The sequence below is a fragment of the Epithele typhae genome, assembly GCF_022376455.1.
Source record: "Epithele typhae strain CBS 203.58 chromosome Unknown BXZ73scaffold_35, whole genome shotgun sequence".
Lineage (NCBI taxonomy): Eukaryota > Fungi > Basidiomycota > Agaricomycetes > Polyporales > Epitheliaceae > Epithele > Epithele typhae.
The window spans coordinates 341101-368866 of NW_025954226.1; the positions used below are offsets into that span (position 1 = coordinate 341101).

Consider the following 27766-nt stretch of genomic DNA (forward strand, 5'->3'; position numbering starts at 1 on the left):
CTAGGTTTGAATGCGCCTTGCCTCGCGTGTGCGTGTGCACGCGCCCGAGCTTCCCGGACTGCTTGGCCGCTCGTGTCGCGGCCTTCTCGTGGCGTCGGTGCGGGGACCGATATGCGACGTGCGAGTTGCGCGCCGCGCTCCCCGCGGTAGCGCACGGCCGACACCTGCGTGACCGCGCGGGTCTCAGTCTCAGCCCATTCGGCAGATCGTCTGGGGGTGTGCGCGATTATTTCTCGCGCGCGGGCGGGGCTTCTAGATTCTGATTCTGAGATGCACTCAATTGACCGTGCCGGCAGTTCCTTCCACGCGTCGTTGCTTAACGTCTTCCCTTTACAGGCAAGTAGGATGCTTGCGAGGTTATGTTGCTCCACGCGCTACGCCCTCGCACACGTGCATGTATCGTAACAGCAGCAGTCCAGGACTGGGAGCGAGCAGCCACTGAAGTGTGCAGGTCACCAGTCCATGCACACAGGGACGCTAATCCGGGGCGGTCGTGGGTACCTCGGAGGATGCTGAACGCGCACCATCACTAAGCCTTGGATATCAGAGGCGGACAGCTGCCGTACCTCGGAGAAGCCTTGTTTTTGGCGCACTGTGCAATACGACGCAGGCGAGAAGACGTAAAGACGAGGAGAAGCTCTTGGACGACTTGGCGTTTTATTTCGAGCCATCAGGGCCGCCCGACGGGAAACCGGAACGACGTCGGCGGTCCCGTCCTCCCGTTCTGTGGTAAGTCTGTCTGCCGAACTTCGAGCCACATGTGCTTGCTTGACACCGCGGGAATTACTGCATTACCTGTGAAGTCCAAGAATAACCCTCGTGGCGAATACCATAGTGCGGGCAGAATTGCGCAACAAAAAACAAGGGCAGGGTCATCCAAACACCGAAAGATTGGTAAACGGTGCAAACGATTTAGCGGTGGATGGGCCGACATCGTCCAGAAAAGCCCCTCATTGTCTTCGTCGCAGGGGTAGATTGCTTGACACGCCCTATCGATAGGCGCGGCTTTACGGGAGCAGTACATGCGACCGGCGGAACACGGCATGACCTCCCAAATGAAGCAACACACCCTTCCCTCAACGAAAACATGCCCAGCAGAGAGGCCACGTCATGGGAAGGCTCAAGTGGGTGCTCGACAGTCACTCGATACAGAGCTGAGCTCGACACATGTAGCACAACTGTATGTATAGATTGCTACGACACAGGGTCGTCATTGCATCGTCGTAGAGGAACTACGTGTACGAGAGTAGCCGCAGATACGAAGTGCTCTTTGGCTTGGAAGACGTAAGATGGACGTGGTAGGATGTTTTGCGCCAGAGAATGTGCCAGACGTCGGAACAAAAAGGAAAGGACATCCCAGTGCGGTGGGGATGAGATGTATTCTTGCTGAGCGGGAGAATAGCGGTAGCATAGCACGATACGCCACTCTCACGCTGCTTCGAGCGTGGGCACCTTGCGATGGGACGGGATCAATACCATGTCATGTGGCGGGAGAAGCTGACTTGCCAATTGATCCAGCGCGTTCGCCCACACCAAAATCGCGTCGTGCGTCTTTTCGATCGAGTTTCGAGATCCTAGCAGTCTCTGTAAAGGCAGCGAGATCATACAGACGTAAAGATGACCACTGGAATGATCAGTCCATGTTTGTCGGGGATGTGAGCATGCATGGAAGTATAGAGAACTCAGCATGTAGTGGTTGTGCGAAAATCGGGACGCTCACATGTCTCCTGTGGGCGTGGAATAAAATGACACAGTTACCCGACTAATCTGAGATGGAGTCGGGGAATCACCCAATGCTTGGGAAACGAAGTTCCAGTTTGTGAGCGAACCGAGGTTAAAGAGCGGAAGAAATCGATGTGGTGAACCTTTCAACGAGGCAACATGAAGCATGTAAGCGATGTATTCACCGCCGTTCCTACATGTAGATCACAGTCGACGAAGACCGGTGTGATCGAGGTTGCGAGATCTGAGCGCCGTCAAAGCAAAGCTGTCGGAACCAAGGATGTTTTCAGAATGTATTGACCAGATTTGTGGAAAAAAACGCACACGGAAAGCGTATTCCGAAGTGAAGAACCATTCGCATGGGTTGCAGCAAAAAAGAGCTCGATAACATTCGAATATCGTTGTCGACAGCGTACTAGTGACCACTCACTCACGTTTGAATGCTAGCCATTGTGTGCTTGTTGACTCAGAACGAGCACAAAGTTCTAAGTCTGCGGAATTTTTAGAAACAGGGTGACTTCTATCAGCGAATAAGATACAGAGTATCAGTGTGCGACTACATCGAGAAGTCGCAAATGGCTTACAGGCGGCAACAGTTTCAAGGTTCACTTGGCCGAAACTTGATAGTAGCGGTGTTTTGTCGGTGCAAAAATCCTCGTACAGTTATTGCCATGATGCTACATGTTTTGAACACGGTCGGTTCTTCATCACTCTTGGAGCGGTCTCCTCACATTGTCGTGGGCGGATGTGCGCGGCAGTCGAGCCGCGTCGGAGGCAATGCACTGCCACGTGGCGTCAGCCTGACGCGCCGCGGGGGAAGCGCCCCCAGCCCCAGGCCTTCCGCGAAGCGCGGCTGGAACTTTGCCAACCCATCGCATGCTGAACTCCTCTTCTAGCCGCACACAATGACCGGCCTAGGCACCGCACCTCCAGCTGGCAGAAGCCTCCGCCGCTCGTTAAACCGGAGCGGGACCCGGGTGCCGGTACTGTCGGGCGTCGGCTTGCGAGTCTCACATCGGCTGCTTTATACAAGGACCCCTGCCTTCGGATGAAGCTGACCTGCCAGAATCGGACGATTGTCGGGGCGGCTTACCCATGCCTGTCGGGCTGAGAACGCCCTGAAGGGCAGCTCAATAACACGGTGTGCGAAATTTGGGTGCTTGTCGGCCTGAGTCACACGTCACCAAGTCGAACAGGCGGGGCCGCCGTCGTGAGCGCAAGCTCTAAGGAAGGGTCAAAAGGCGCGATCTGTTTAAAACGGTATCTTGAAATTTGGTGTCGTCACCAGGCCTGTCGAATTGTTTGGAAAGGTACAGTATCTCGCCTGGCCCAGGAACTAATTGACTAGTACTATAGACCCCCTAGGCCTGTCGGGCGCAATTGACGGATCGCGACACCCTTGGAGAACACCGCCGCAAAGTCCGAACTCTGAATGTGAACGGAGCGCCGTCCCCGAATACTTTGAAATGGGGGCGAAAATGCTGAGGCTGCCACTTGGAACACTAAAACTCAGTTTCGGGTCGATCATAGCCTTGGGCAGGCGCGTGGGGTCAGGAAGTCGGTTTACGGCTGAGGTCTCTTCCTGCAGTGATTATCTTACATATACCCGGGTAGTGAGAGCGCCAACTCCGAGAACTCTGCGACATATTACCGCTCAACGGAATTGAGATATGAGACCGCGCGACGCACACGAGTACACCCAGAAGCTCAGATGTCATAGGAAAAGTACAAATAAGGCCAAAGAGTAAGGAATTACAGCTGTCCGCTTAGCCGAAAATTAAGCGATTCTTAGTGCTCATATCGTACAACAACCGGACTATCCCACCGCTTTCCCGAGAACCATGGCCGAGTACTTCGTCATAGCGCCAGTCGGAAGCTCCCAATGGCACGACGGTCCTCGCCCGTCCTCGGCTTGTAGTTACCTGGTACTCCGCCGGGGCTGGTGGGGTACATTGGAGACGCCGGAGGAGTGAGCGGCCCGACGGGTACCACCGTCGACAGCCTCGGAAGCGTGTTCAGCGACGGGCTCTGGGCTCTGTGGTGTGATGAGGGGACAGGATACTGGTAAGAGTGGCGAATCGCGGTGGCGGAAGACGACGACGATGACGAAGAAGACATGGGTCGTTCGGTGGGGTGCCCACGCGCCAGCGAAGACGAAGAGAGGGCCCATGGAGCAGGAGCCCAGTCTGGGTACTCCCCTCCCGCCGCGGTCGGAGTCTCGAGTCCGTCGGAATCTTCTAGGACGCGCCCGAATCGAGCGATATTGCCCTTTGCGGACGTGAAGATCCCCTCGGGCGCCCGGATATTACGGAGGTACTCGTAGTTTTCGACGACAGGCAGGCGGGTGTAGTCGTCGCCCTGTGAATCGGAGTTTGAGATGAGCTCTAAGCGATGCCTTCCATACCAGTGTACGCACCGAGAAGTAGGCGACGATGTGCCACTTGCGCGGAAGCTCGCCGGGGTGGGTGTGGACGTGTGTCGAGTATGTCTGTTTTGTCAGTCCGTCAGGCTTCGACGGCCGGTCCTGGCGCCGGATGGGGGCGGGAGGCGCCGCGAATGGGTCGAGCGTTCTGCGAGCTCTAGTATATATGTCAGGCGTGAGAAAGGCGTGTGACATGGGCGTGGAGGCCTACCGCCGCGCGGCCTTAGCCTCCTTTTCTTCGGGCGTCGTCTCAATCTTCTCCTCGTAGAACAGGTAGTCGCCGCGCATGCGGCTCTGCGACCTGCGGACGACGTCGATGGTGGTGAGTCAGTGCAGTAAGCATGGACAGGAAGATAGTGAACACGTACCACCGCCTTCCGTCAGTCCAACGTTCCAGCCCACCTACTCAATAACACGCAATATCAAGCGTGGGTCAACAGAGCTCACGCACACCCGCACGACATGCACTCACCTTGCTTGTGCTCCGCCTCTTCCCACACATAGACGTTTCCAGACGCCAGTTGCTCACGCTCGGTTGCGGTGAGCCGCCGAGTGATCAATGGCAGGATGCCGAGCCGGACAGCCTCGAAGACGACGTGCGCGTCCCTTGCGTCGCGCAAATCTGCGAAAAAAAACCGCAACGTGAGCAGCGGCTAGGAGACGGGGCGTGCGGCCTCACTCACGCAGCGCGGGGTGTGTGGCATGTCCGGGGTTGTCAGACGGGTGTGCGGCGTGGTGGGAGGTCATGGCGGATGTGTGCGCGGGGGCGAGGCGAGGCTGGTACGTGAACTCCATCGGACGCGCAACTTTATAGGCCGCGGCGAATCCGAAGACTTCGTCCGTTCCACAGGAGCCGAAACGGGAAATTGCAGAGAGGCAGAAGCTCTGGAAGCTCGATATGGCTATTAGACAAGAACGCGAAGGAGATCGGAATTGAATACCCACCAAGCCTCTCCCCGCCGAGGACCCCAGGAACGCGAGAACTACATCCCCCGGCCGCAGCCAGTCCGTCCGCGCCGGCTGACGTCTTGCACCCGCGCTGCCCATGCGATCCGCGTCGCCGTCGGCGTTTAGATCAGATTCGATGTGGGCTCGGCGCGCACATCGGGGCAGGTGCCACGACCCGCATTCTGCAGCCTTCTCCTCTAGGCCAAATACAGCATGCACGGGGCGCACTCATAACCTTAAAGCCAACCAAGCTCGGGCGGGGACAGCCAAGCCCGGGCCTGCGCTCGTCGACTCTCGACATGGTGCACCGTGTGCGAGCGCGCCCACGCGTTCCCATGCGCCCGGGGCGAGAGCCCATCTGATCTTCTGCGCGCCGTCGGCTCCAGCACGTCCGTCCGTGGACATCCTTCTGCGCACCGCTCGCTCGCTGTTGCCTCGTCCGATCCTCATTACGTCTCCGGCGGCGGTGAGGCCTGAGGGCGGGCCGCGCGCCGCTCCCCTGCCGGATGCCTTCGGGATCCGTGGTTTCTCCATTGGATACGCGCGGGGACCCATCCCGCGCCTTGGGCCGCCGCGGAGAGACGTGCCCCTCTCGCCAGCCTGCCGCATGGGTCGCACGAGAGGCAACGCGCTGCGCCAATCGGGACCCGGACCCAACTGCGTGCCGCGCCGTGCGACGGGCCGCGGGTGGTTTCGACAAGTGAATTGTATTCATCGAAGCGCGATGATGGCCACGGGGGAGATCGCGCGGCGGGCGCAAGACGTAACAGTGGCGTGTCACGTAGGTTCTTCGTCACTGTGCGTGTCGCTGGGGAGAAGAGAGGGGCCGATATCTGAGGGGGCCGCGGGGTCGGGGCGCACGCCACGACTGGAGCGCGGGGATGGTGAGCCGATTGCTAAGGCCGGACGGCGCGGTGGTGACAGCGGGGGTGAGGGGTGGGGAGAAAGAACGTCGAGAACGGTGGTGAGCGAGGTTCTCCCGCATGAAGTGCCTTGGGGTGGTACGTTGGCACGAGCTCGCATTCGGTGAACGCTAACCTATTCGCCCCGCGGAGAAGATGCGTCAGGGGTCGCGGCGCCGTCCATGCAGTGAGTTCGTCCCCGGCGACGACGGGGACGTTGGCAGGTGTGTACGCCTGGGTCGGTTTAGGCGCAATTCAATCGACGCTTATTTAGGTTGTGAGCGACTGCGTGTCGAGGAAAGTAAAGTTGACGCCCACCTGTTCCCCCGCTAGCGATTATGTAAATCAGAGGCCATGTCCTGTGAGGGCTTGAACGTCGGCGGCAGCGGTGCGGGGTGGTTGACCAGTGACTGGGCACACGGCCCGTGGGCGTAGCGGTGAGAGCGAGCAGCGGGGAGGAAAACCAGCCGGCGGTAGTGTAGTGTAACCCCGAGCCGTTCGAGTTGAAGGAAATTTCGCCCTGGCGGGACGAGTTTCCGAGCCAAAGCCACCGTCTTCTCGGGCGCACGGGCGTACAGATCGGTCGGAGATGATGAGAGGGAGGTACGCATCCACGGTACGGGCTCGCTCACCTGATGAGTATGGACACCTCCATACATCTTTGCGTCTTATCCGACGTGCACCACGAGCTCCGTCACGGCGCGGGCCTGATGGTTCGTCATTCACATCCGTGGCTGGTAGCGAAGGCGAGGGGAGATATCGTAAACTCTGCTTCGGCGACTGAAGTCTGACGCATGTGAAGGCCAAGTCGTCGGGCGTATGGTGACAGGGTCTTTCATGCGGCGTCTTCAACAGCATCTACCCGTTACAGGACGGCTGCGCTGTCGAGGCGGGTCGGGAGAGCGCGGGTGGGTGATTGGTGGGCGTGTACGGAGTACGAGGTACGGAAAGAGCAGCCGGAAATTCCACTTGCACCGAGGCCGACAGATCCTAGATGTGGGCGCAGAGAGCAGGCGGGATGGCGACGGGGTACTGGGGCCTCCTCTAGCGGCTGCCCGCCCCGGGAGCAGACTCCCCTCCTGAGAAGTTCTCGCGCCGAGGCGGTCAGGTGCCTCTAAGTTTGAAGCCCAGGCGAGCGCGCCTTCCAGAGGGGTGGAAGACGCAGGGGCTGCGCCGCGCCGCGCGCAGGGGAGGAGGGGCCCAGCTCCCGAGGCGAGGGGCACGGCAGGCCCTCGAGCGACAAACTGGCCATCCGCGTGGCCCGAGCCACATTGCCGCTGTGGACACGCGACCCTGTGCAAGTCTATCAACCGTCGTCTCGGAGGTGGGCTTCCCACGGCACGCGCACAGTGAGAAACCGCATCCGCCGGCGAGCGATTCTAGAGCGTGGTAGCGGGCTCTCAGGCGCGGTCGCAAACGCGTCAAGGGTGAAGAGGAGCACCGCAGCCGTCGGTGGAAGCGAAAGGTCTTGTCTCCAACGTGCAGTGCGAAAGTGAAACCAACGGAGTCGAATTGGAGGGGACGAAGATACGTTTTCCATACCGCTCTATTGGACCGTGGCGTGCAAGTGGCGTGGAGTCAGATGTGTTGGAAGCAAAAGTAGGAAGCCGCATTTACCGCGTTACGGAACAATGAAGTTCACTTCAGCTTTCTGCTAGCGATGAGAGCGATAAGGAGGTGGGTGTGGCATGGACGGCTTTGCGCAAACTTCTTGACTTCATTTCCACTGTTCATTTCGCTATGCGATGAGCGTTGCGTTGTGTCGCGGAGTAAAGGAGAAGGCGGTATTTAATCGAAGGATGGTAGAGCCTCGAAGGTGCTCAACGGTAAGAAAGAGCAGCAAATCTTTGAAAATATGCTTGAATCGCCATGCGCTCATCGCCGGGGTGCCGCAGGGGAACGCACCGTTGTCACTCGGGATGCATGTCCAGCAAAGAGACTTGGAACGCTCTGGAGAGTCTGGCCACAAATAGGAGATATCTGCACGATACAGTTCAGTTTGGGAGGGAGGAGGGGAACGGCGGATTGACGAACAATTTTGGACGACCATCGCTCTCACGCTGCTTACCAACATGCGAGCTTGGGAGGAAGGCTAGCTGAAAGAAGATTGGACATGCATCCGTCCTTGTTCGTGACATACCCGAGGAGGTAGAAAGGGTGCCAGGGTGCAGGGCTATTTGGGGCAACTGCGTTAGCGTCGCCGTCGCCGGCGCGGGTTGAACCGTTGAAGGCAACGGGAGCACGTGTGCGCGAGCGGCCCGCTGCCAGCGTAGCGGGTGGAGAGCGTCATACGTACATCGATAATATGCTTTTCAGTGCGCACGCCTCGAGCCGGAGCTATTTGCATCACCCTTGGCGGTCGATTCGAAATTCGACGGTCTGCACGCGTCAGGGACCCGTCTCAGCCCGGATTGAGCGGGTGAAAGTGGCCTGCGAAGAAGAGCGTCCTCTAGAGGAAGACAGGGAGTCATTCCCATAGCCGAGCGAAAGATAGAGTGGGCACGAACTGCTACTTGATGTTTTGTCTCAGCCTCGTGTGGTGGTGAGAACGACTCACCGTGGCGGCCTCGAGCCTTCGGCGTTCCGCCCACGTGCGTCTGTTTGCACTCCTTTGGCTGCCCCCATCCAGCAGCCACCGCGGGCGTTTATATTTACGTCTCTCTGATACTCAACGCCCGCCTCGATCGGCAGGCCTGGACGACTCATGCGCCTAGTCTTTTGGGAGAACAGCTCGACTCGAAATGAATGGCAAAATCATCCTGATAAAAAATGTCTGGCTTCTCGGACGACGCAGAGCGGACGTTCCGTACGCTCGAATTCGCACGGATTTATTTCCTCGCGGGGTGGGAGAAGGATACCCCTGTTTCTCAATTCAACATGTTCAAACGCGTACGGCTTACTCGGAATTTATTGGAGCTTTGGAACATCCCACGACAGAGCCGAGGCATTAGGCTGTATATATTGACCTTTCGGCATTGCAGTCTCGACTTTTGATTCTCGAGTTTCACTGGACTCTGGTACACGCGATTGGGCGGCTCGAAGTTTAATTACGGCGTTTATCCTTGCAGGTTTTTCACCCAGTCCGCCTCGTCCGCGACTGCGATATGACAGCTAGAAACCCTCTCGAGCTTTGGACGCTTATCATTATTCGCTGCCAGGGCAGAGACGGCGAACGGATATACCAGCAGCCTGTGTCTCCTGCCTTCCGCGCCGCGCCGAGCTTACGATGACCGCCCTTCAGATCGACGGCGGACGCGCACTTCTCGCACGAGCGCCCGTACGGCGAGAACGCATTTGTCGACATAGTGCGTCTGCACAAAATGATACTCCTTGTCTCATTCTTATCGGCTCTCTCACAGCTGCGTCGTCGGACTCGACGCTCGGATATTTGCACTTCTTCAACGTGGAGCGCGAGTTGATGGACTGCCAGCTGGATTTGCTCGAACTTGGTCCGCCTCCTGCGTTCAAGTTGCTCCGACTCCAGGGGACGTTCCTCTGGACATCCGTGAAACCCGCACCGGACGTGGATGAATCGTGAAAATGGGCGGAACACTGGCCTGCACAGAAGGTCTGAGAAGAGCGACCACAGTGCGTTGGATCAATTCCGATTTACTGGTAGACTTTGGGCAGACTCGACTTACGCGTACATCGCAGATTTTATCCGCGTTGTCAGCATCTGTGGAATTGTGGATATACTGGAACGCTCTTCACGGTTGCCACGCCGGACCAATTTTAAAGCGTGGTCCGGCCGCAGGCCTCACATTGGCTTGCAACCTGTCCCAGTACAAATGCAGCTTCCCAGCACGCGAAACATGCCCAGAGAAGACCACCGCGTGCGTACCGACAGAGCAGCCGACTCCGGTAATGGAGATGCTTCCGGCCGTAGGGACATGTCTGGGGCAAGACAGGCGTATGGTCCTTGCATTCCGCACCCGCCGTGCAGACGGCGAATATCCGGCTGGGGCGACCCCAGGTAAGTAGTAAGTAGCCCCTGTCCGGTGTTCTAAAGCTAGACACCGGCAACTAACGCGTATTGCACTACTCTTGATCGTGGCGCGATCGCGACGAGACATGCTGGCGGCCGAAAGCTGGGAGCAACTTGAACACCGCCGCCAGTGTATAGCATGGCATCAGTGGTATAGCGACGTAGTACGACCGTTGCCACACGTAGGGAGGGTCAGATAGACAAATGATAGTACAGACTCGTGAATTGAGAGAACACCGCGGCGACCAATAAAAGAACTAGCGCGAGAATGGAAGGCTTGAGCCGGCCGTCGGTGCACCTGTGTCTGGTAGCACGAGGCGGAGAGGGCGCGAAGCTGGGACGCTGTAGTGGCGTGGGAAGCGCGCGGGCCCCAGGGAGAGAGAGGCGGTCGTTGGGCAAGGTCGCCCACTGCGTGCTCCTTGCCCTCCTTCCTCACCATCTGGGGCCGCGATCTCTCGAGCACGCCGCCAAACTCGAGCTGCGCCTTTTGTTCTCATCAGATCCCTTCCACGCACCGTCCAGCCCCGGCGGACGGCATCCCCGCCCTCCGAGGACCGCATATAGTCGCTGCTCGTCCTCTGCTCCCCTGCTTCAGTAGCCGGCGAGGATATATAGCACTGGCGAACTTGCGCTGGCTCTGGCGGACTCGCGCTAGTCCCGTTTTTGCCTTCCACGGCCCTCAACTTTCCTTTCCTTTCCTTTCCTCTCCTCTTCAGTTGTCAACATGTCTTCTAGCAAGCCTTCCGGCCCACAAGCGAACCCTCTCAACAAGAGCGCAGCCAATCCTCCCTCCTCCCGCTTCCAATCGTCCTCGGACTCGAACTCGTCCTCTTCTACCGCCAGGATCTCATCGCCTCTCAACCCTTCTGCCCCATTTCCCCACAAAGGATCCCCTGTCCTTCCCGCACACACACCCTCCCCCGCATCTGCTCGCTCCGCCCCAGCGGCAACGGTCCCATCCCAATCGACCACGTCCGTGCGCTCGCGCGGAGGCTCGGTCTCGACGATCCGACCTCCATCGATCCCCGGCTCCATCACCCGCGTCGTCTCGAACCCAGTCCCTCCGTCGCTCTCCTCCTCAACGACCACCCTCGGACTCGCGTCGGCGGACTTCCGCTCGCGTTCGCGCGCGTCCTCCGATGCCCACACAAGTAGAGGGCGCTCCAAGAGCCCCATCCGCGACATCTCCGCTTTCTGGCAACCACTCAAAGGAACGCGTGGAGGAGCCGAGACGCCGCCGCACGGAGAGTCGACGAGCTGGTGGACCTCCAGGGAGATCTCGCTCAGGCCGTGGCGCGAGGGAAAGAAGCAGGTCGTGCCCGCTGAGCAGAGCGAGGGCTACTTGCGCACGCGCGAGGTGAGCACTCTTACGGCGTTCAACGCGCTCTGCGTCTCCACTCCCCCTGCAACCCCGCATTGCGTCGCGCAGCGCGCGTCGTCCTTCGCCACGTCTACCCACGTCCGTTTGCCCCCGTCGGAGCGCAACAAGAGGACGCTTATGCGTTGTTCTCTGTCGCCATCGCACGGCTTGTTCGCGTTACCATCTTCTACGGCTTCGGCCCGCGCGTGGGGGCGCGGGTGACATCGCACGAACCGCTGGCCGTTCGGTACGCATGGTAGCGTCCCCTTGTGGGCTTCCTGGGCTGCGAGTCTCTCTGGTTTTCATCCGCGCAGACTCGGATAGAATTCGAAGAGGCAGCGTCGACCTGTGAAGTTTTTGCGCACCGGTCCGTGCGTCGCGCGGGCGCGGAATTTTGAATTTGAAGTGGTTGCATGCGGCGTTAGGGTCGCTATATGCGCTGCTCAAATGACTGCCATACTGTTACCGGATTATGCATACTGACTGACGTCTTGTTCCAGCACGTCGCGGAGGCACTCGTCAACGTCTTAGGCTGGGCTGAAGAGATAGGACACGAGCTGCTGGAGTTGAGCACGGACTTGCTCCGCTTCGCGCCGATCCCGGGGCTCGAAGAGGCGGCGCGCACGCTGCTCGGAATCTGGGACGCCCTTCAGATGGTTGACGTGAGTGTAGTTTGACATGTTCACCGTCTTCGTGGGCTGACTTTCGCGTAGATAAACCGCCTCGCTTGTCTCCGTCTCACCGAACGATGCGCGACGGTCCTCATCTCGATCCGAGAGGAAATCTCGGACGCTGGAGATGACGTCAGCATCGAACTGCGCCCGCCATTGAACCGCCTGGTCGAGTGAGTCCCGCGCGTGGCTTCTGTATGCGCTTCTGCTGACGCTATTCGGGCAGGTCGTACAAAGAGGTTCACCGCTTCCTCTTCAAGCAGGCCCGTCGACCTTTCATCAAGCGCTATCTCCAGCGGGATGAGATCGCGCGCAGTCTGTCAGGGTGTCACAACAGCATCACGGACGCGCTCACGATGTTCAACGTCAGTTTTTCCTTCAACCCCGGAACCGCGAATACTGAACTCCGGTGCAGACTTCAATCCAGATCCGGATTCTCAAGCAGGTCCTCGCCGCCGAGAAACAACGTCAGGCCGACACCGCGGCCCTCCTCGACTCAATGCACTCCTCTCATCCCAGTCCCTCGATCTCCTCCAGCCCGAATGTCCTCATGCTTACCTCCGAACCCGGCGAGATCGCCGACATCCATCTCGAGGATGCCACGCATTCTCACTCCCACGTCATCGCCCAGCTGCAAGCTATCACCTCGAGGCAGAACGAACGCGATTCGGTATACGACACCGCCGACCTGCGACAGCTCATGCGCACTGCGCTCCAGGCCAACAATGACCTTGAGATGATCCGCATTTTGCAGGTCGGGCGCGACGAGATGCCGGAGGCGATCAAGACGCTGCAGCGCGCGCTGGAGGCGGAGGTCGAGCGCGAGAATTCGGTGGATGGTGACATCCCCGTTGTCGTCTCTACTCCTTCCGCAGCCGTCGCCGAGGTGCAGACCGAGATTCAAGTGCAAGCGCAACAGAAGACCGGCGGTCTCACGCGCTCCGCGACCGTCCACAGCGATTCAAGCCACGCGACGAACTCTTCGCACACCAAGAGTTCGCGGGGCGCACCGCGCGACACACTCGACCGGGAGTTCATTGAGACCGGGATCGACGCTCTCAGGCGGTTCAGCGGGCACGGCGAGGCGACACTCCCCAGCTGGACGATCACGCGCTATGAGGTCGAGCGTGAACAGAAGATCGGCATGGGCTTCTTCTCGGACGTGTACCGAGGCACGTGGAGGGACCGCGTTGTGGCGATCAAGGTCCTCGCGCCGACGACGCCGAAGCAACTGTTTGTCCACGAGGTGCGTACGTTTGTCTGGTCGTTGTGTCGCTCCATGGGCCGGTGTGGGCCACGGGGGGTGCACGGGGGCGCGATCTTCGATCGGGCGACGGTCGCGCCATCGGTACCTTGGCCATCTTATTCATCGGAATATCGGTCGGGCTTCTGGCGTGTGCGTCGTCTGCTTGACACCGGTTGCAATTCTGGTGACTCACTGCCATCCGGAACTGGGTCACCGGCAAGAATGCTGCATTAGATCACCGGTGACCCGGCTGACGGCCGGCGTGCGATATATTCTTTACCCAGTGTCCCGCGGGTGCGGGCGCCATGGTCTGAGCTTCTCCCCGCGTTTCCTTTTCCCTCGACCCCGCACGATCAGCATGGTGGCGTCGTGAATGGATGCCCGGGGTCTATCGTCTTGTGCTCATGTTCGTCTCCCAGTCGTTTGTGTCCGTCATCTTGGCGCAGTACGGATTTCTGACCACTTCTTTTCCCCTTTTCATCGCTCTCCATGCTACTTCAATGCACTCACCGGCACCTTCGCTCCCACTTCGACTGGCACTTCCGTCGGGGACTCTTGTGAACGTCCTCGATGTGCACTCGCCTTCCGTCCAATGTCCACCTCGCCTCTTGAATTCAATCGGCAGATCGCGATATGGAAGACGCTGCAGCACCCCAACGTTCTTGAGCTGCTGGGTGCTTCGTCGGCATCGAGTGATCCGCCCTGGTTCTTTGTCAGCCCCTACCTGAAGCATGGCAGTCTAGTCACGTACCTCAAGGGCCTTTCGTCCCTCGATGGCGTGGATCTACTGAAGATGATCCACGAGATTGCGAAGGGCATGACGTACTTGCACGCGAAGGGCGTCTTGCACGGCGATCTGAAGGTGCGTAAAACCTTCGCTTCTGTGACATGTGAGCTGACGGATCGAGCGACTAGGCCGCGAACGTCCTCGTGAATGACCGCCATCACTGTGTCATCTCGGACTTTGGCCAGAGTGAAATGAAGACAGAGGCGTACCGGGTCAGCGGGTTGCCCCTCCCTCGTGAGTATCGGTGGGTTTCCGCGGCGTGTCCACCGCTGACGCAGACTCTTTCGCAGATGGGACTCTGCGATGGCAGGCGCCGGAGCTCATGGCAGGCCTGAGTGGACTTACGCAGGCGGTGGACTTGTATGCGTTCGCGATCACCTGTGTCGAACTCCTTACCAAGGGCGCGCTACCTTGGTCGATGGCGGATGACGACGCTGTACGGTACTTTGTCCTTCGTAAGTCCGCATATCCTTGTGCCATTTCCACTATGTTTACGTGATGTTGTGCAGATGAGAATATGCGCCCCGAGCTCCCCCTGCTCCGCGTGTGGTCGTCCCAGCTATCTGAGATCCTCGGTCTCTGCTGGCATCGCGACTCGGGTCTCCGCCCGTCGTTCGAGAAGGTGGACAAACAAGTACAGCAGCTGCGCTCTGTCTACGGATTGGACTTGAAGGAGTCGCCCGCGCCACGCCCGACAGAGTTGGAGCACCTCAAGACGCGCAAATCGCCTGACATGCACCCGATCCCTCTTCCGCTTCTTCCGCGTATGTTGTATTTCTGTGGTTGCGCGGTGCCCCGCTGACGGTGTTTTGGCTTTGCAGCTGACACCACTGCATCCTTTGTCGAGGTTGGGTCCGCACCGTCAACGGACGTCTCGTTCATGACCGCCACCGAGATGTCTTCCGAGATGTCGCGTGACGGCCACGGGGAGCGCGTCGATCAGGATCCGAGCCGGAGCAGCAGCCGCGCGTCCTCGTCGCTGCACGACAGCCAGTTTGAACGGATAGAGTACCCGCGACACCTTTCGCCGCCGCCGCCCGACGAGCTAGCGCAGAACGTGCGCGATGAACGGCGTTACCGGATGCTGCTGCAGCACGAGTTCCATCCGTCTCGTGAGTCGTCTGTCGCTTCATTACTTAGCGTTTGCTGACCTTCCCTCTCAGTCACGCTGCCACTATGGTCACCTGGGCAAATAGCCATTGGGGCAGTTGGATACCATAGCAAAGCTACCGGCGGAGAGTTCATCACTTTGTTCAACGCGTTCGAGCCGATGAAGACCGCGGGTGGGCTCGCCCGCGACATGCCGTCGCTGTACGGGTATGGGCGCGTCAACCTTGGCAGTCAACGCCAGGACAAGCGGAACGTCGCGCAGCGCGGGATGGACCTCATCCAGTCGTGGCTGACAAGCACGCGCACGCGCGCTGGGGAAGCCAAGTATTCGTGAGTGTTCGCGTCGCTCAGGTTTTACACGTTGGCTGACCGCGTCGATAGTCGTCGTTACGCGACTCCGCTGCGCGCTGGGCACAAGGCTGCGCATCTGTTCACGGAGTCGACAGTGTATCGGTACATTGACGACCTCGCGACGCCAAAGAAATGGCTTAAGGCCAACGTCGACGACATCCTCAAGCTGTACGGCGCGGAGCATCACATCTCAAAAGAGGACTTGCACCTTGGTGCGTCACCATCTCAATTTCATCATCCGACGATGTGAGCCGACGACCTCTCGTAGTCATTGGCACTCTCGAGGCGCAGGACTACGCGCTCTTTGTGAGCCATGACCACCCCGACAGCCAAGTCGAGTTCAATGTCTTCTCGGCGATGCGCACCGGCCAGCCGTGGGGCGAATTTAGGTTCTCGTCTGATCTCACGGCCTCCTTCCTGGGCGGTGGCCCGCGCTACGATGACGAGCCCCAGGTCACACACCAGTACACGCCCAAGATATCGACGTACGGCAACAACGGCGGGTGGTCAAGTGTGCTCCTCGCTCGGCTGCGTTTCAAGCCAGACTCGCTCGAGCCGACATCGCAGTAGCCTGGTGCGCTTTATTTAATCTCACCGGCGTTGACACGGACAGCCTTTGGATAGCATTCTAGACGAAATCCACACCATCTGGTTACCCATGACGTACATACCACATCTTGTTGTCTTCTACACCACTGCATCATGCTCGAGACCGTGCATGTTGTTTTCTTGTATGCCCAATGTTTTGTAGCATAAGAGAGGCCTTTTTTAAGGTCCGGAGGGTAAGAACTTCATGAGGGGTAGAACTAGTGCCCACTCAAAAGGGCGCGAACCATTGCACACATGGTGAAGTGTACTAGGGTGTAATGTGTGCGGTGGTTTGCGGGGGAGTAGACGCGAGCGACGTAGCGAGCGGAGCGAGTGGAGGAGCGTTGCGGCTACGGATGAGGAGAGTGCACTCGAAAAGTGGCAAGATCTGGGGGTTTCCCCTCCAGAGACCTTTCGACTTTATGCAGTCTCATCAGGCCTATATTCGAGTCACCTGTACCTCACGTTATCACAATCAATTGATCTGTGATCACCCCCCCGGGGTGATTCCCTTTCCGGTAACTGCGAACGGCTCTAAGCCTGCAAACCGTAGAGCCTCTACGGAAAACGATCAAGATACCTTGTTGGGAAACATTAGAACGGGGCGCATGCCCAAGTCCCCCGCCCCCCTTCCCCGACGTCCCCGAGGGCCCGGCCCAGCCCTCCTCCGCGCTTCTCCGATGCACGTGAACGGATCCCGCGCCGTGCCCCCTGATGGCCGCCTGGTCACCGCCTTCCGCCGTGCCGCCCGCCTTTGATGGCCGCCCTCTCCCCCCTGCTCGCCGTCCCCGACGACGAGCTCGCTGTTCGCGCTCTCCCTCCTGTTCCCCTCCCCCGATTCACGCCGTTCTTTTTTGTATGTACTTGTATTACTAATGCGCATCTATATACATAACTCGCCCTTCTGAGCCGTGCTCTGTGATGCCTCCACCGCCCACTGCCCCCCGCCACTGCCCGCCGCCCCCGCATATGGGGAGGGCGGGACCTTATGTCAGCATACTCAACGCCTGGGCGGCGGGCAGAACTCTGATGGCGCGGGCGCCGCGTGGACAGGCACCGCGGCAACGGTTGATGCAGCGCGCGAGGCCCGCGCCATCAGCGCGAGGTCCGCGCCATCAGCGCGAGGCTGCCGGCGCCGGCGCCTCAGACTCAACGCCTCCTTTTGATGGCGATCACGCTAGATTGCACGTTATAATACTATCACTAGAGGGATCGAAAGACTGACTGAGCTACCACCATGTCCTTCTCGCAGTCTGGCAGCAACCGAGTATCGGATGGAGTCACTATCATGGGCCCACGGAGCAGAAACAGGGGCGGAAAGAACAAAGGGCCGGGTGGACGTACCTCCAAGCAAGAGACAATCCGCGCCGTTGACCTGGATGCCGCGGACGATGCTGCGCGCAGGCGGCGTCACGAGCTCATCAACAGTATGTTCCAGAGCAGAGACTCAGCAGCTAGATACGAACTCACAAATGTAAAGATCTCAGCGGCTTAGATCGCGCGGCAGCAATGGCGGTCTTCGAGATAGACGAGACGCAAGGGCTCGACCTAGGAGACATCAGCAATACAGCAGACAATGCTGACATCGGCACGGGCGAGGACGACGACAACGACGGCGCTTGGGCCGACGACCCGGACGTCGAAGCTTTCCGTGTGGCTCTAGAAAACAACTTAACAACAGGGTGAGTACGTGGATCTATGACCAAGTGCAGAAATAACATATCATGTGCAGTGTGCGCACAGATGAGCGCACCTGGCGCGATCGTCTCCGCACGCGGGAAGACAACTGGAAGCAAGTTTTCCCGCGCGTGAAGGCGGCTTATCTGCGGTGGAAGTACCGTGTTCCAGGCCGGCAAGAGGAGCGCAAGCGCAAAGCACCTGAAGAGAATACACCCTCGGAAGAAGGGGCACCATCTTCAGAACACACAGTTGTGTGTGTCGATCTGTACAGCCTGCGGAAGGAGATCAGCGTGGTTGTATCATCTGGCCAGTGGACAGTTGAGGCACTTGCCTTGGCCGGATATCTCGGCAACACCCCCGTCGGGCCGTCGATCGCGATATCCTTCGAGACGCTGGAACTGTTCCGGTGCCTGAAGCTTGTTAAGCCATCCTTCAGCACAGAGGCTTTCGCAAAGCTCGTTTGTTACAAGTATTATGTGAGTCTCTTAATAGCGCCAATATGGGTCAGGCTTACCTGGAAAAACCAGATGGTATACCGTCGGCACTATCGCACAGCACTTGCAGATGCTTTTGACATATATTTAGAGGTTCTCGATGACGTCGACGCCGAAATTCAGGAGTTGCTCGGGCGCGGTGATCCGAACTGGCGCCCACGCTTCGGATGCCCGCCATGTGGATACAAGGTGCGTGTTCTTTGGTCTATGCCGATAGAGCGCCAATAGCGTACCTGGCTGACGAGTTCTCACACAGCTGGAGGGAGAAGTCCCCCTCCGCTTCGACCGAACAGGTAGCATGGATGCAAACAACTCGCTGAAGAGGCTCTTACGCAAGTATCGAAACGTTGGGGACCGGCGAGTTCACAAGAACCCCTACTACCTGCCCCCAGCGTTTGTTGATCAATTTGCGAAGCAAGTCCCGGCACGCCAGGCACAGCCGAAGCCAACTGCGGATCTTGGAGGCGATGGCGATGACGTCGACGGCACGGACCCGGCTCCCGCGTCTGCCCCGGACCCCACTGATACGGAGGGAGATCCTACGGATGGAGAGGCGGGCGCCCCAAGCCCGTGCGCCACGAATTGGAAGGCAGCGGCTGCGGACGAGAAGAAGAAGCTGTGGGGTGGGTTCGACGAGACTGGGATTTTCGCGAGCGCGTGCAGGCACGGGAGGATTCTCTGGATCGCGGACATGATCCAGAGTGGTGAACTGTAAGTGGTGATGGCTGCGCAACGCGCGTACCTGACGGATCATTCCCAGCGCCAAGTACGGGATCGCGATGGTGGACAAGATCAACACCGAATTGCCCGGCAACATTCTCCTTGGGTACGACATCGGCTGTGTCTTCCAAGGTACCCTTGCACGGAGCAGCGCCGGTCCCGAGTTCCGGAAGCGTGGTTCACTCTGCATTGTCAACGCTTTCCATGGGTACTCTCATTCTTACCTGTGCCAGCTCCATCACCATCCAAACGTCATCACGGGCGCTGGCATCGAAGATCTAGAAACCATGGAGCGCATTTTCAGCGGATCAAACGCACTGGCTTCGATCATCCGCTACGCGAGCAAGTACCGCCGGCACGCTCTGATCACCCTTCACTTCCACCGGTGGGATGAAGACAAATACACAAATCTCGCGATCTTCCTTCGTAACAACTACCTCCAGGCAATGAAAATTGTCGAGGAATCCGAGGAGTTCCTGCGCACTGTACTGCCTCAGCTCCAGCTGACGGAAGCGCAGCTGATCGAAGCTGCGGAGGAGGAGCGCGTTTATTTTTCGACACTGCGTGATGAAAATCCGGATGACGAGTGGGCTCTAAGCTATGTCGAGCGGCTAGAGGACCTAAGGGCGATGAAGTGCGTCCCTTTTCGGTTGTGCCGCGACGTGCCACTGACCTGCGCGCAGGGAGGAATACGAGCAGAAGACTCGCGCGGCCACAAATCGCGCGACCCGCAACCCCACAACCCGTGCTTTCATGCTCGGGCAGCGGCCACCGGGAGCCGCGCGTGAGGGCGCGGGGGGCGCGGGCGCGGGCGCGGGGGGCGCGGGCGCGGGTGCGGGGGGCGCGAGTGCGGGGGGCGTGGGTGCGGGGGGCGCGAGCGTGGCAGACGCGAGCGTGTCAGGCACTTCGTCCTCCGAAGGCCCTGGGCTTTCGTTCCAGGCCCCATACACGGGCCCGATCACCGACTACAATGCACACGCTAGGGAGACGCGGCGGACCGAGAGCGTCAACCGCGTGTTGCGCACGCGGATCGACACCCTCGATCAGGAGCTAGCCGAGATTGAAGATACCTGGAACATGGCCCGATGGCTGCCCACTGACCCGCGCTATACGACAGCAAAGGCATACATTGCCACTCGGCGTTATCACCAGGCGCTAGGAAAGCTACAGCGCTTGGTCATTCAACGCCTCTTCGAACTCCACAAGTTGCATCTCGCACAGACAGGTGAGTGATCGCGTGATCATGCAAATGATCGCTGATTGAGCAGACATCAGGGTACAAAATGCGCACACACATCGCAAAGAACATGCAGAAGAGGTCATCCGCCATTCGGCGGGCGATCGCGACGTACAACAAGGTGGCTGCCGCATTGCAGAAGCCCCTCGTCGACTGGAATCAGGTATCCCACTACTCGTTTGTTCGGGAGTTTGCGCTTCTGCATGGATCATGGAATGACGTCAGTGGGAAAACCTGGGCGCGGCCGGAAGTCCGGCAGGCGATCGGGACCTGGCGGCGCTTGCAGCGGGCCGGCGAGGAGATCCAGATCGTGTATCGTGATGCGCGTCGCCTCCACACACACATCCGCGACGAGCAGGACGACTTCGCCGCTCTCCTCAAGCAACTCAAGGATTCCAACGACATTCTCCACGGGCCGACCCTGGAGTTCATCCGTCACCGTGAGGCCCAGAATGCGTACAATCTGGCCTTTCTCGATGAATTACATAAGGACCCCCGCTTCGCGGGCGAAAAGACGCCGGGCCGCCGTGAGGGAAGAGCGGTCACCTCGGAGCACTCCATCCCCCGCATTTTCTCAGATCATGGCACGATCGAGACTGACATAGGGTCCGAGGAGATGTATGATGACGATGCGCAGGCTCAGGCAGGTGCGCTTCTCGATTACATAGCACAGTAGACTAGATCGCCACCGATACGCGCTAGCGCTCGTTGGAAACGGCTTGTATGTGGTACAAAAACATAGCTACATGTTACTCCCCTGTGTTTGAGGGCCTTAAAACGCATGTGACATAGTGTATTGTGTTTACTTTAAGTGCTCCAGGCAATATTTTGACCTGGATCTTACTGTGACGGTTTCAGCACGGTTTGTATACGTTTTGTGCACACTCGAGGCATGAGTTGCATGAGCTTCTGCACGCAACCTCGCCGCGAGCCATGCCATACTGATACACGCATCAAATGATGCATCAAATACCCGGGGCACACGCCGGCATGCATGACAAATGCATGTCAAGTATTAGTTTTCTGCTCGGATGTCGAGGGAATGCTGTATGGCATCCGAAGACCAACTTCGCGTGAGATCACAGCTGGGAAGCGTGGGCGCTAGTCTGTCATATCTTGCTTCCTGCCATCGATTGTCCCCTCCCCTTCGCTTCTTCTTCTCTTCGCTGCCTCTGCCACGCATGCACAACACATCAAACTCAGATCAGGCCCCCTTTCACGGCCCATGGTATGTCCTACTGGGCCCGAGTGCACACGCACAGTTGACGCCACGCATCATGAATACCCGGTGAGTTCTTCAATCGAAAGCGCTCTCACAGCTGTCATCCGCTCACCCACGCTGTACAGGCCACCTGTTGGGATCGGCAATGATCCCAACATCTACCCCATTGTCGTCTGCTGCATGGACCGGCACGACGCGGAGGCGATCGATGGTCTTAACGACTCCGTCTTCCGCATAACCCCGGCCAACGACGTGCATCTGGCGGCGTGGCGTGTGCAGGAGGCTCAGGTCCTCATACGCAACAAGTCCTCGATTTACGGTATCCGTGTCGCCCTCGCTGGTCGTCACACAGGGGTTTTTGTCGGGCTCTCTTGGTAAGTCTTGGCATATACAAATACATTTGGTGTATTGAGCTTATCATTAGGATCCACGTTGGCCTTCAAATCGGAGACGGCGACCCGAATGTCCAACGCAAGGGACGGTGCATGCGGTTCGACACGAAGGGCCTCTCCGTGGCGAACGCCATCGCGTACGTGATGGCGAAGCATGGCCATAACTTCCCCCTCAACTTCGACGCCGAAAAGCCGATCCCGGCCCCGCTCCGCTCAACGCTCTCGGTCCCCCGCACCCCTGTACGTGGTCGCGCCCGGCACCCTGGCACCCTCACGGTGTCGTCGCGAAGCTCCTGGTCGACTCCCACCCCATCGCGCGGTAAGCAGCGCGAGCAGACGCCTCTGTCAGAAGACGCGCTCGCGCACGGTAGGACTTTTCGCTCTCTGTCCTGACGTCGACTGATAAGCCATAGCTTTCACGCAGGGTGCGAGCATTCGGGATGACGTCGCGCCACCCGCGCGCGACCACAGCGACATCCAGGGCCTCAGTACGCTCGCCGCGGCTATCCGCACGCTCTTCATTCCCCCTGAGGAAGCCATTGGGGGGGACCGTCCGTTCCCTGTCGACCTCGGCCCAAGGGCTGAGCGGATTCTCGTGGAGCTCAACCCGGACAGCTCCGAGCTCATGATCATGCTACAGGTTTTTGCTGGTGCGTCCTCGCGCAAGGAGTTCGCGTACGACGGCTCCAAGTACAACGGCTGGGATGGGCTACGGCTAGAGCGTCTGTATGACGCCATCATGTATCCATCCGATAACGATGAGTAACCAATGGATCAACATTTTTTGCTAACTCCATCACGTGTTCCAGTCAACACACTCGGGCGGTGTTTTTCTCACTCCGCCCTGGGTCTCTCCCAGCAACCAGCCTCTTCGCTCCCACACCCCCGCTTCTATTCCCGCCCTCCCTGCGCTTCCCCCTTCCCGCTGCCGGCATGGCACGCGCCAGAGCAGACGCCCCCCCGTCAAACAACCATAGCGGCATCGAGAAGTTACCTAAGGGTGCGCGCAAGATGGGAAAGCGACGCGTCAAAACACCATGGTCCTCGCACCGACGAACACGCCCGAAGCTTTCTTATGCGGAGAAGAAAGCAATTCGTGAGAAGTCTCGGCTCTACAAGAGCGCGCTCAGCGACCGGCTTGACACTATCCGCGATGAGGTTTGGGACCACGCCGTCGCGCTCCACGAGGAGCTGGGTAAGCACAGCGCGGCATGGTACTACCGACTCATTCTTCATCAGAGCAACTCCCGTTTCAAGGAGCCGCGAGCGCTGTCGCTTTGGAATGCGTTCGTCAGCAAGGAGCTTCGCCGGCACAACAAAGGTATGTTATGCATTGTCACCGTTGTTTCATAAATAACGCGCACCTGTCAGAAATGAACACGAACGACGTTGTGTCGTCTGAGTTCATCAAGAACCTCGCCGAACGCTGGCACACGATGTCGGAGCAAGACCGGGAAGACATGTGCCGCGATACGGTCGAAGAATTGACTGAGCGGCGTGAGGAGCGTGGGCGCGCTGTCCCCAACCTCCCCATCGCAAACTTCAATGATGCGCGCGCAACCTTGATAAGGGTCGTCCAAGAGGTGCGTCGCCCAGTTCCCTCCTACCCCCATGTCCTCCTCGCTTATGGCCACCCGCGCTGCAGCTCGATGATCTCCACGAGCGCACTGGCGCGGAGGTTCTGCTCATCGCGTGCCGTGGCGAGCGAGCCAACTACCTCAAGCCCTGGGTCTACCGGACCAGCGCGCGCATCGAGGAGTTTATTGAGCTGCTCACTGGCGCGACGTTGGGCACTCTGTCCTCGCGCATTGAAGCATGGTGCCTCACGGGACTTAATGGTACGTACATACAACACACGGTGGCTTCTTCAAGTGCTTATTGTGGTGTGGTTATGCAGGGTTGACGAAGAAGCACAAGAATACCGTCCTGGAGCTCAAGTCCAAGGTCGGTGCTCTAATCCTGGAGAAGCTTCGTAAGTCCCTGCCCTCTCGTGTTTTTCACTCGCTAACTGGTGTACTTAGAGTCGACGTCGACCCGGGGGAAACCCTCTGCAATGTCGTACAGCGACTTCCCCAAAAGAATTACCTACAAGCTTGGCGTCGTCCTCGAGAACTGGCCGCTGGAGTCATTCCAGGCCCCCGGCCGTTTCAACTCCCTCAAATTCCTCAACACGCTTCGCTCAGCCTGGGAGAACGACATCGCACGCTTCCGGTCACTCACCAAAGAGGAGCTCGCGGCCTGGCGTCAGGCTTATGACGCTGGTCTGAACCCAGTCGCTGTGACATTCAATGCAGACACTATCGCCTCCCTCCAGCGGCCAGTTTCCAACCCCGAGCCCACGATGTCTTCGCGTGCGGCCACTCCGACACCTGCGCCCACGCCCACACCCGCGCCCGCGTCGTCCGCATCGTCCTCCACCATGCCCGCGTCGTCCCCCACCTTCACCGCGCCCTCGTCCCCTGCACCCACGCCCACACCCACGCTCTCGTCGCCCGCGCCCGCACCCTCGTCGCCCATACCCACACTCTCATTGCCCACGCCCGCGCCCTTGTCGCCCCTGTCCACGCCCTCGTCACCCGCACCCACGCCCTCGTCGCCCTTGCCTGCGTCCGCGTCTTCTGCTACGCCCGCGCCACCCTCACCCGTGCCCGTGTCTTCCGCTACGCCTGCGCCGCCCTTACCCGTGCCCGCGTCTTCCACTCCGCCTGCGTCTTCCGCTACGCCCACGCTGCCCTCACCCACGCCCACATTCTCTGCTGGGACCGCGTTCACCTTCGTTTTCCAGGCCACGCCAACGCCCATGCCCTCGGCGCCTCCTCTACCTGGCATGCCCACCGCCGAACCCCTCGGCGCCGTCCCCGACCCTTTTAACCATGTCGCGGGTGGCGTTCAGAGCGCGCTCCTCCCGCAGAAGGTGCCCCGTAAGCCCCGCAAGGATAAGGGTATCCCGAGGGGTCCCAATGCTCGGACTCTTGCGCGCCGGGCTGCCCAGGCCGGCCAGAATGAGAACACGGCTTGAGTGGCGGGGTCTCTATGATACTCTATGTACAATCTCATGTCGTATGTCTTAGTGGATACACGTACACTGTATCGATGTCAATGAACATGTGTGCCGACTCGTTCCCATCATCATGCCTGAAATATAGCACCATCAAAAGAGCTTTGATGGCAGACATAGAAGCTGCTGGTACACTGTGTCTACTAGTATACAGCACTCCCTGCAGGTGTTGGTAAGGTCTTCATGATATACATCCTTTGGTTTGACATCTCAATGTGAGGCAGCATCGGAGGAAAGTCCTTTTTCTCGATGGCCTTGACTGCCATCAAAAGGAGGCGTTGAGTCTGAGGCGCCGGCGCCGGCAGCCTCGCGCTGATGGCGCGGACCTCGCGCTGATGGCGCGGGCCTCGCGCGCTGCATCAACCGTTGCCGCGGTGCCTGTCCACGCGGCGCCCGCGCCATCAGAGTTCTGCCCGCCGCCCAGGCGTTGAGTATGCTGACATAAGGTCCCGCCCTCCCCATATGCGGGGGCGGCGGGCAGTGGCGGGGGCAGTGGGCGGTGGAGGCATCACAGAGCACGGCTCAGAAGGGCGAGTTATGTATATAGATGCGCATTAGTAATACAAGTACATACAAAAAAGAACGGCGTGAATCGGGGGAGGGGAACAGGAGGGAGAGCGCGAACAGCGAGCTCGTCGTCGGGGACGGCGAGCAGGGGGGAGAGGGCGGCCATCAAAGGCGGGCGGCACGGCGGAAGGCGGTGACCAGGCGGCCATCAGGGGGCACGGCGCGGGATCCGTTCACGTGCATCGGAGAAGCGCGGAGGAGGGCTGGGCCGGGCCCTCGGGGACGTCGGGGAAGGGGGGCGGGGGACTTGGGCATGCGCCCCGTTCTAATGTTTCCCAACAAGGTATCTTGATCGTTTTCCGTAGAGGCTCTACGGTTTGCAGGCTTAGAGCCGTTCGCAGTTACCGGAAAGGGAATCACCCCGGGGGGGTGATCACAGATCAATTGATTGTGATAACGTGAGGTACAGGTGAACTAGTCAGCATCTTGCCGAGAACGCAACATTAGATCGCCAGCGCCTAAATGAGACTGGGATCTGTACGGACTGGGCCGTGTCGAGCCAGCGCGGCTTACAAACCGTAGGCAGTGGCTCACTTGGGCTGTGCGTGAGTCCAACTGAGCTGTGAAGATTTGTAGATTTGGGAACCAGAGGGTGGGACTAATAGGTTCCGTCGACTGGCCTCGAGTTGAGACGCGTACGCCGTACTCGTCGGCGATGGGTCTGATGGGTGGGCGCTCTACCAAAGGAGGCAGGCCGGCCGCGCCGTCTTTAAATTCGGCGTCGGCTAATCAATCCAACCCACTACGTTCTCCGCAAGCCACCACCATGTCTACCGACGCCTCTCAGCCGGCACCGACAGCTGAACCCACAAACGAGCCCCTCTGGATGCTGCTGCGTCCACCGCGGCCCCGCGGCGTCTGTGACCCGCACAGGCTCGATGTCCAAGATGCGCTCGCACAGGGAAACATCCCCACTCTCCCTCAGACCAAGCTGTGTCCCCTGTGCCCTGCCAAGTTTACTCGTACCACCCATCTCAATCGTCACATGAAGACGCGTAGGCCTCGCTCTGCTCGCTGATCATCTTCGTCAAGTGCTAACGATGCATCATATTCACAGATTCGAATGAGCGTATGTATGAGTGCGAAGTATGTCCGCCACTGCTCCCGGCCCGGATGCCCATGAAAGCTCACTCGTCTCCCTCGCCACACTTGGCTCCTGTGGTTTTCTTCTGCAGCGCTGCCACGCCCAGTTCACGCGGAGCGACCTCTTGACGAGGCACAAACGGACGTGTTGCGAGTCGTAGGTAGCCCCACATGCTTCTCCGAGCGCCGTTGCTGATGACTCGCAGATCTGTCAATCGGTCCCGCAGGAAGTCATGCAAGAGCTGCGCGGAGTCCAAAGTGCGCTGCGATCTCGAGCAGCCGTGCGCCAAGTGCAAGGCCCGCGGCCGCGAGTGCGATACACCTCGGCAGACCGCCGAGGGAACAAGGCCCCGGCAGACGCCGAAGGCGCCTCTTCCGGAAGCTCCTCCTCGCAGGACTCGCCAGAAGCTTCTGGTTCGGGCCAGGGCGCGGCCAGCACCAAAACCTCGCCGATCGCAGACTTCGCGATGCCTGCCACACTGCTCGACAATTTCGCGGCGTCGATGACCGGCTTTGGCACTCTTGACGCCTCTCGCTGCCGGCGTCCGCTTCCCAAACAGCCGCGTCTTCATCCGGCGCTCTCGCGCTTCGCGGGTTCGAGCAACACTGCGCTGGCCACGACTGACGGAACCAGCGAGGACGAGCGCGCCTACAGCGACGTTTTCTCCTCCACCCAGATGTACGACGGTCTTTTTCACCGACCTGTTCACGTCCAGCTTCGAGAAGCATCCCTCCATCCCCGGACAGCACTTCATGCAGGATCCTACGATGTTGCTCACCGACCGCATGGAGTCTACCATGCTCGATCCGAGATGTTCGATATTATCACCCAAACTACCAGTGGTCCGACACAGCTCGGTATATACTCGCTGCCTGCAACAATGGGGGCCACCCCAGATCCGATGGAACACATTCCCGAAACTGAAATCATGGAGTCGACTTCTACTGGTGACCACGGTCTTACTATGGGGTGGCATGCCCTCGATCTCGGAGTATTATAGTTACAGTATGTCTTCCGTGCATCTCTTACATCAAAGGATCCATTTGACCACATCTGTTCCTAGTAACGTCGTTCCTCACCATATTCCTGCAACACCTGCCGATCCTTCACCAATCGACTTTCCTCAAGGAACCTCGACATCTCCTTCTTGTTAAGGCTTCGAAAGCTTGCGAGAGCCTATACGCAAAGACGCCCGGGTCGAAGAAGTTTATTCAACAAAT

General features: G+C 59.0%; 7 protein-coding genes across 7 annotated transcripts; 6 read left to right on the forward strand and 1 right to left on the reverse strand.

The window, feature by feature from the left end:
• Positions 1 to 3579: 3579 nt before the first annotated feature.
• On the reverse strand, positions 3580 to 4891 carry BXZ73DRAFT_49247 (Gti1/Pac2 family-domain-containing protein; the record flags this gene model as incomplete). The annotated part of the gene is made up of 6 exons (XM_048020214.1): positions 3580 to 4080; positions 4139 to 4301; positions 4356 to 4445; positions 4513 to 4549; positions 4617 to 4766; positions 4828 to 4891. 6 exons carry the CDS (start codon positions 4889 to 4891, stop codon positions 3580 to 3582), a joined length of 1005 nt encoding a protein of 334 aa, XP_047876425.1.
• Positions 4892 to 5189: 298 nt separating this feature from the next.
• On the forward strand, positions 5190 to 7490 carry BXZ73DRAFT_78742 (uncharacterized protein; the record flags this gene model as incomplete). Its single annotated transcript, XM_048022925.1, has 6 exons — positions 5190 to 6093; positions 6269 to 6295; positions 6344 to 6419; positions 6504 to 6597; positions 6781 to 7023; positions 7143 to 7490. 6 exons carry the CDS (start codon positions 5190 to 5192, stop codon positions 7488 to 7490), a joined length of 1692 nt encoding a protein of 563 aa, XP_047876426.1.
• Positions 7491 to 9220: 1730 nt separating this feature from the next.
• Positions 9221 to 10179, forward strand: BXZ73DRAFT_78743 (uncharacterized protein; the record flags this gene model as incomplete). The annotated part of the gene is made up of 5 exons (XM_048022926.1): positions 9221 to 9299; positions 9354 to 9528; positions 9560 to 9582; positions 9614 to 9967; positions 10004 to 10179. 5 exons carry the CDS (start codon positions 9221 to 9223, stop codon positions 10177 to 10179), a joined length of 807 nt encoding a protein of 268 aa, XP_047876427.1.
• Positions 10180 to 10703: 524 nt separating this feature from the next.
• BXZ73DRAFT_78744 (uncharacterized protein) lies at positions 10704 to 16074 on the forward strand (the record flags this gene model as incomplete). Its single annotated transcript, XM_048022927.1, has 14 exons — positions 10704 to 11336; positions 11600 to 11710; positions 11840 to 12001; positions 12053 to 12183; positions 12237 to 12375; positions 12426 to 13256; positions 13882 to 14118; positions 14172 to 14277; positions 14334 to 14498; positions 14553 to 14807; positions 14865 to 15155; positions 15207 to 15483; positions 15535 to 15716; positions 15773 to 16074. 14 exons carry the CDS (start codon positions 10704 to 10706, stop codon positions 16072 to 16074), a joined length of 3822 nt encoding a protein of 1273 aa, XP_047876428.1.
• Positions 16075 to 17816: 1742 nt separating this feature from the next.
• BXZ73DRAFT_49201 (uncharacterized protein) lies at positions 17817 to 20899 on the forward strand (the record flags this gene model as incomplete). The annotated part of the gene is made up of 6 exons (XM_048020204.1): positions 17817 to 18248; positions 18300 to 18455; positions 18523 to 18977; positions 19027 to 19638; positions 19880 to 20211; positions 20262 to 20899. 6 exons carry the CDS (start codon positions 17817 to 17819, stop codon positions 20897 to 20899), a joined length of 2625 nt encoding a protein of 874 aa, XP_047876429.1.
• Positions 20900 to 22848: 1949 nt separating this feature from the next.
• On the forward strand, positions 22849 to 24079 carry BXZ73DRAFT_49330 (uncharacterized protein; the record flags this gene model as incomplete). The annotated part of the gene is made up of 5 exons (XM_048020229.1): positions 22849 to 23158; positions 23209 to 23420; positions 23483 to 23675; positions 23735 to 23809; positions 23859 to 24079. Coding segments are annotated over 5 exons (1011 nt in total), but the record flags the coding sequence as incomplete, so codon positions are not given.
• A 2149-nt stretch (positions 24080 to 26228) lies between these two features.
• On the forward strand, positions 26229 to 27546 carry BXZ73DRAFT_102920 (uncharacterized protein; the record flags this gene model as incomplete). Its single annotated transcript, XM_048015411.1, has 7 exons — positions 26229 to 26457; positions 26520 to 26531; positions 26638 to 26702; positions 26752 to 26803; positions 26876 to 27224; positions 27262 to 27336; positions 27387 to 27546. The coding sequence occupies 7 exons, from the start codon at positions 26229 to 26231 to the stop codon at positions 27544 to 27546; spliced, it is 942 nt and encodes a 313-aa protein (XP_047876431.1).
• Between the last annotated feature and the right edge of the window lie 220 nt (positions 27547 to 27766).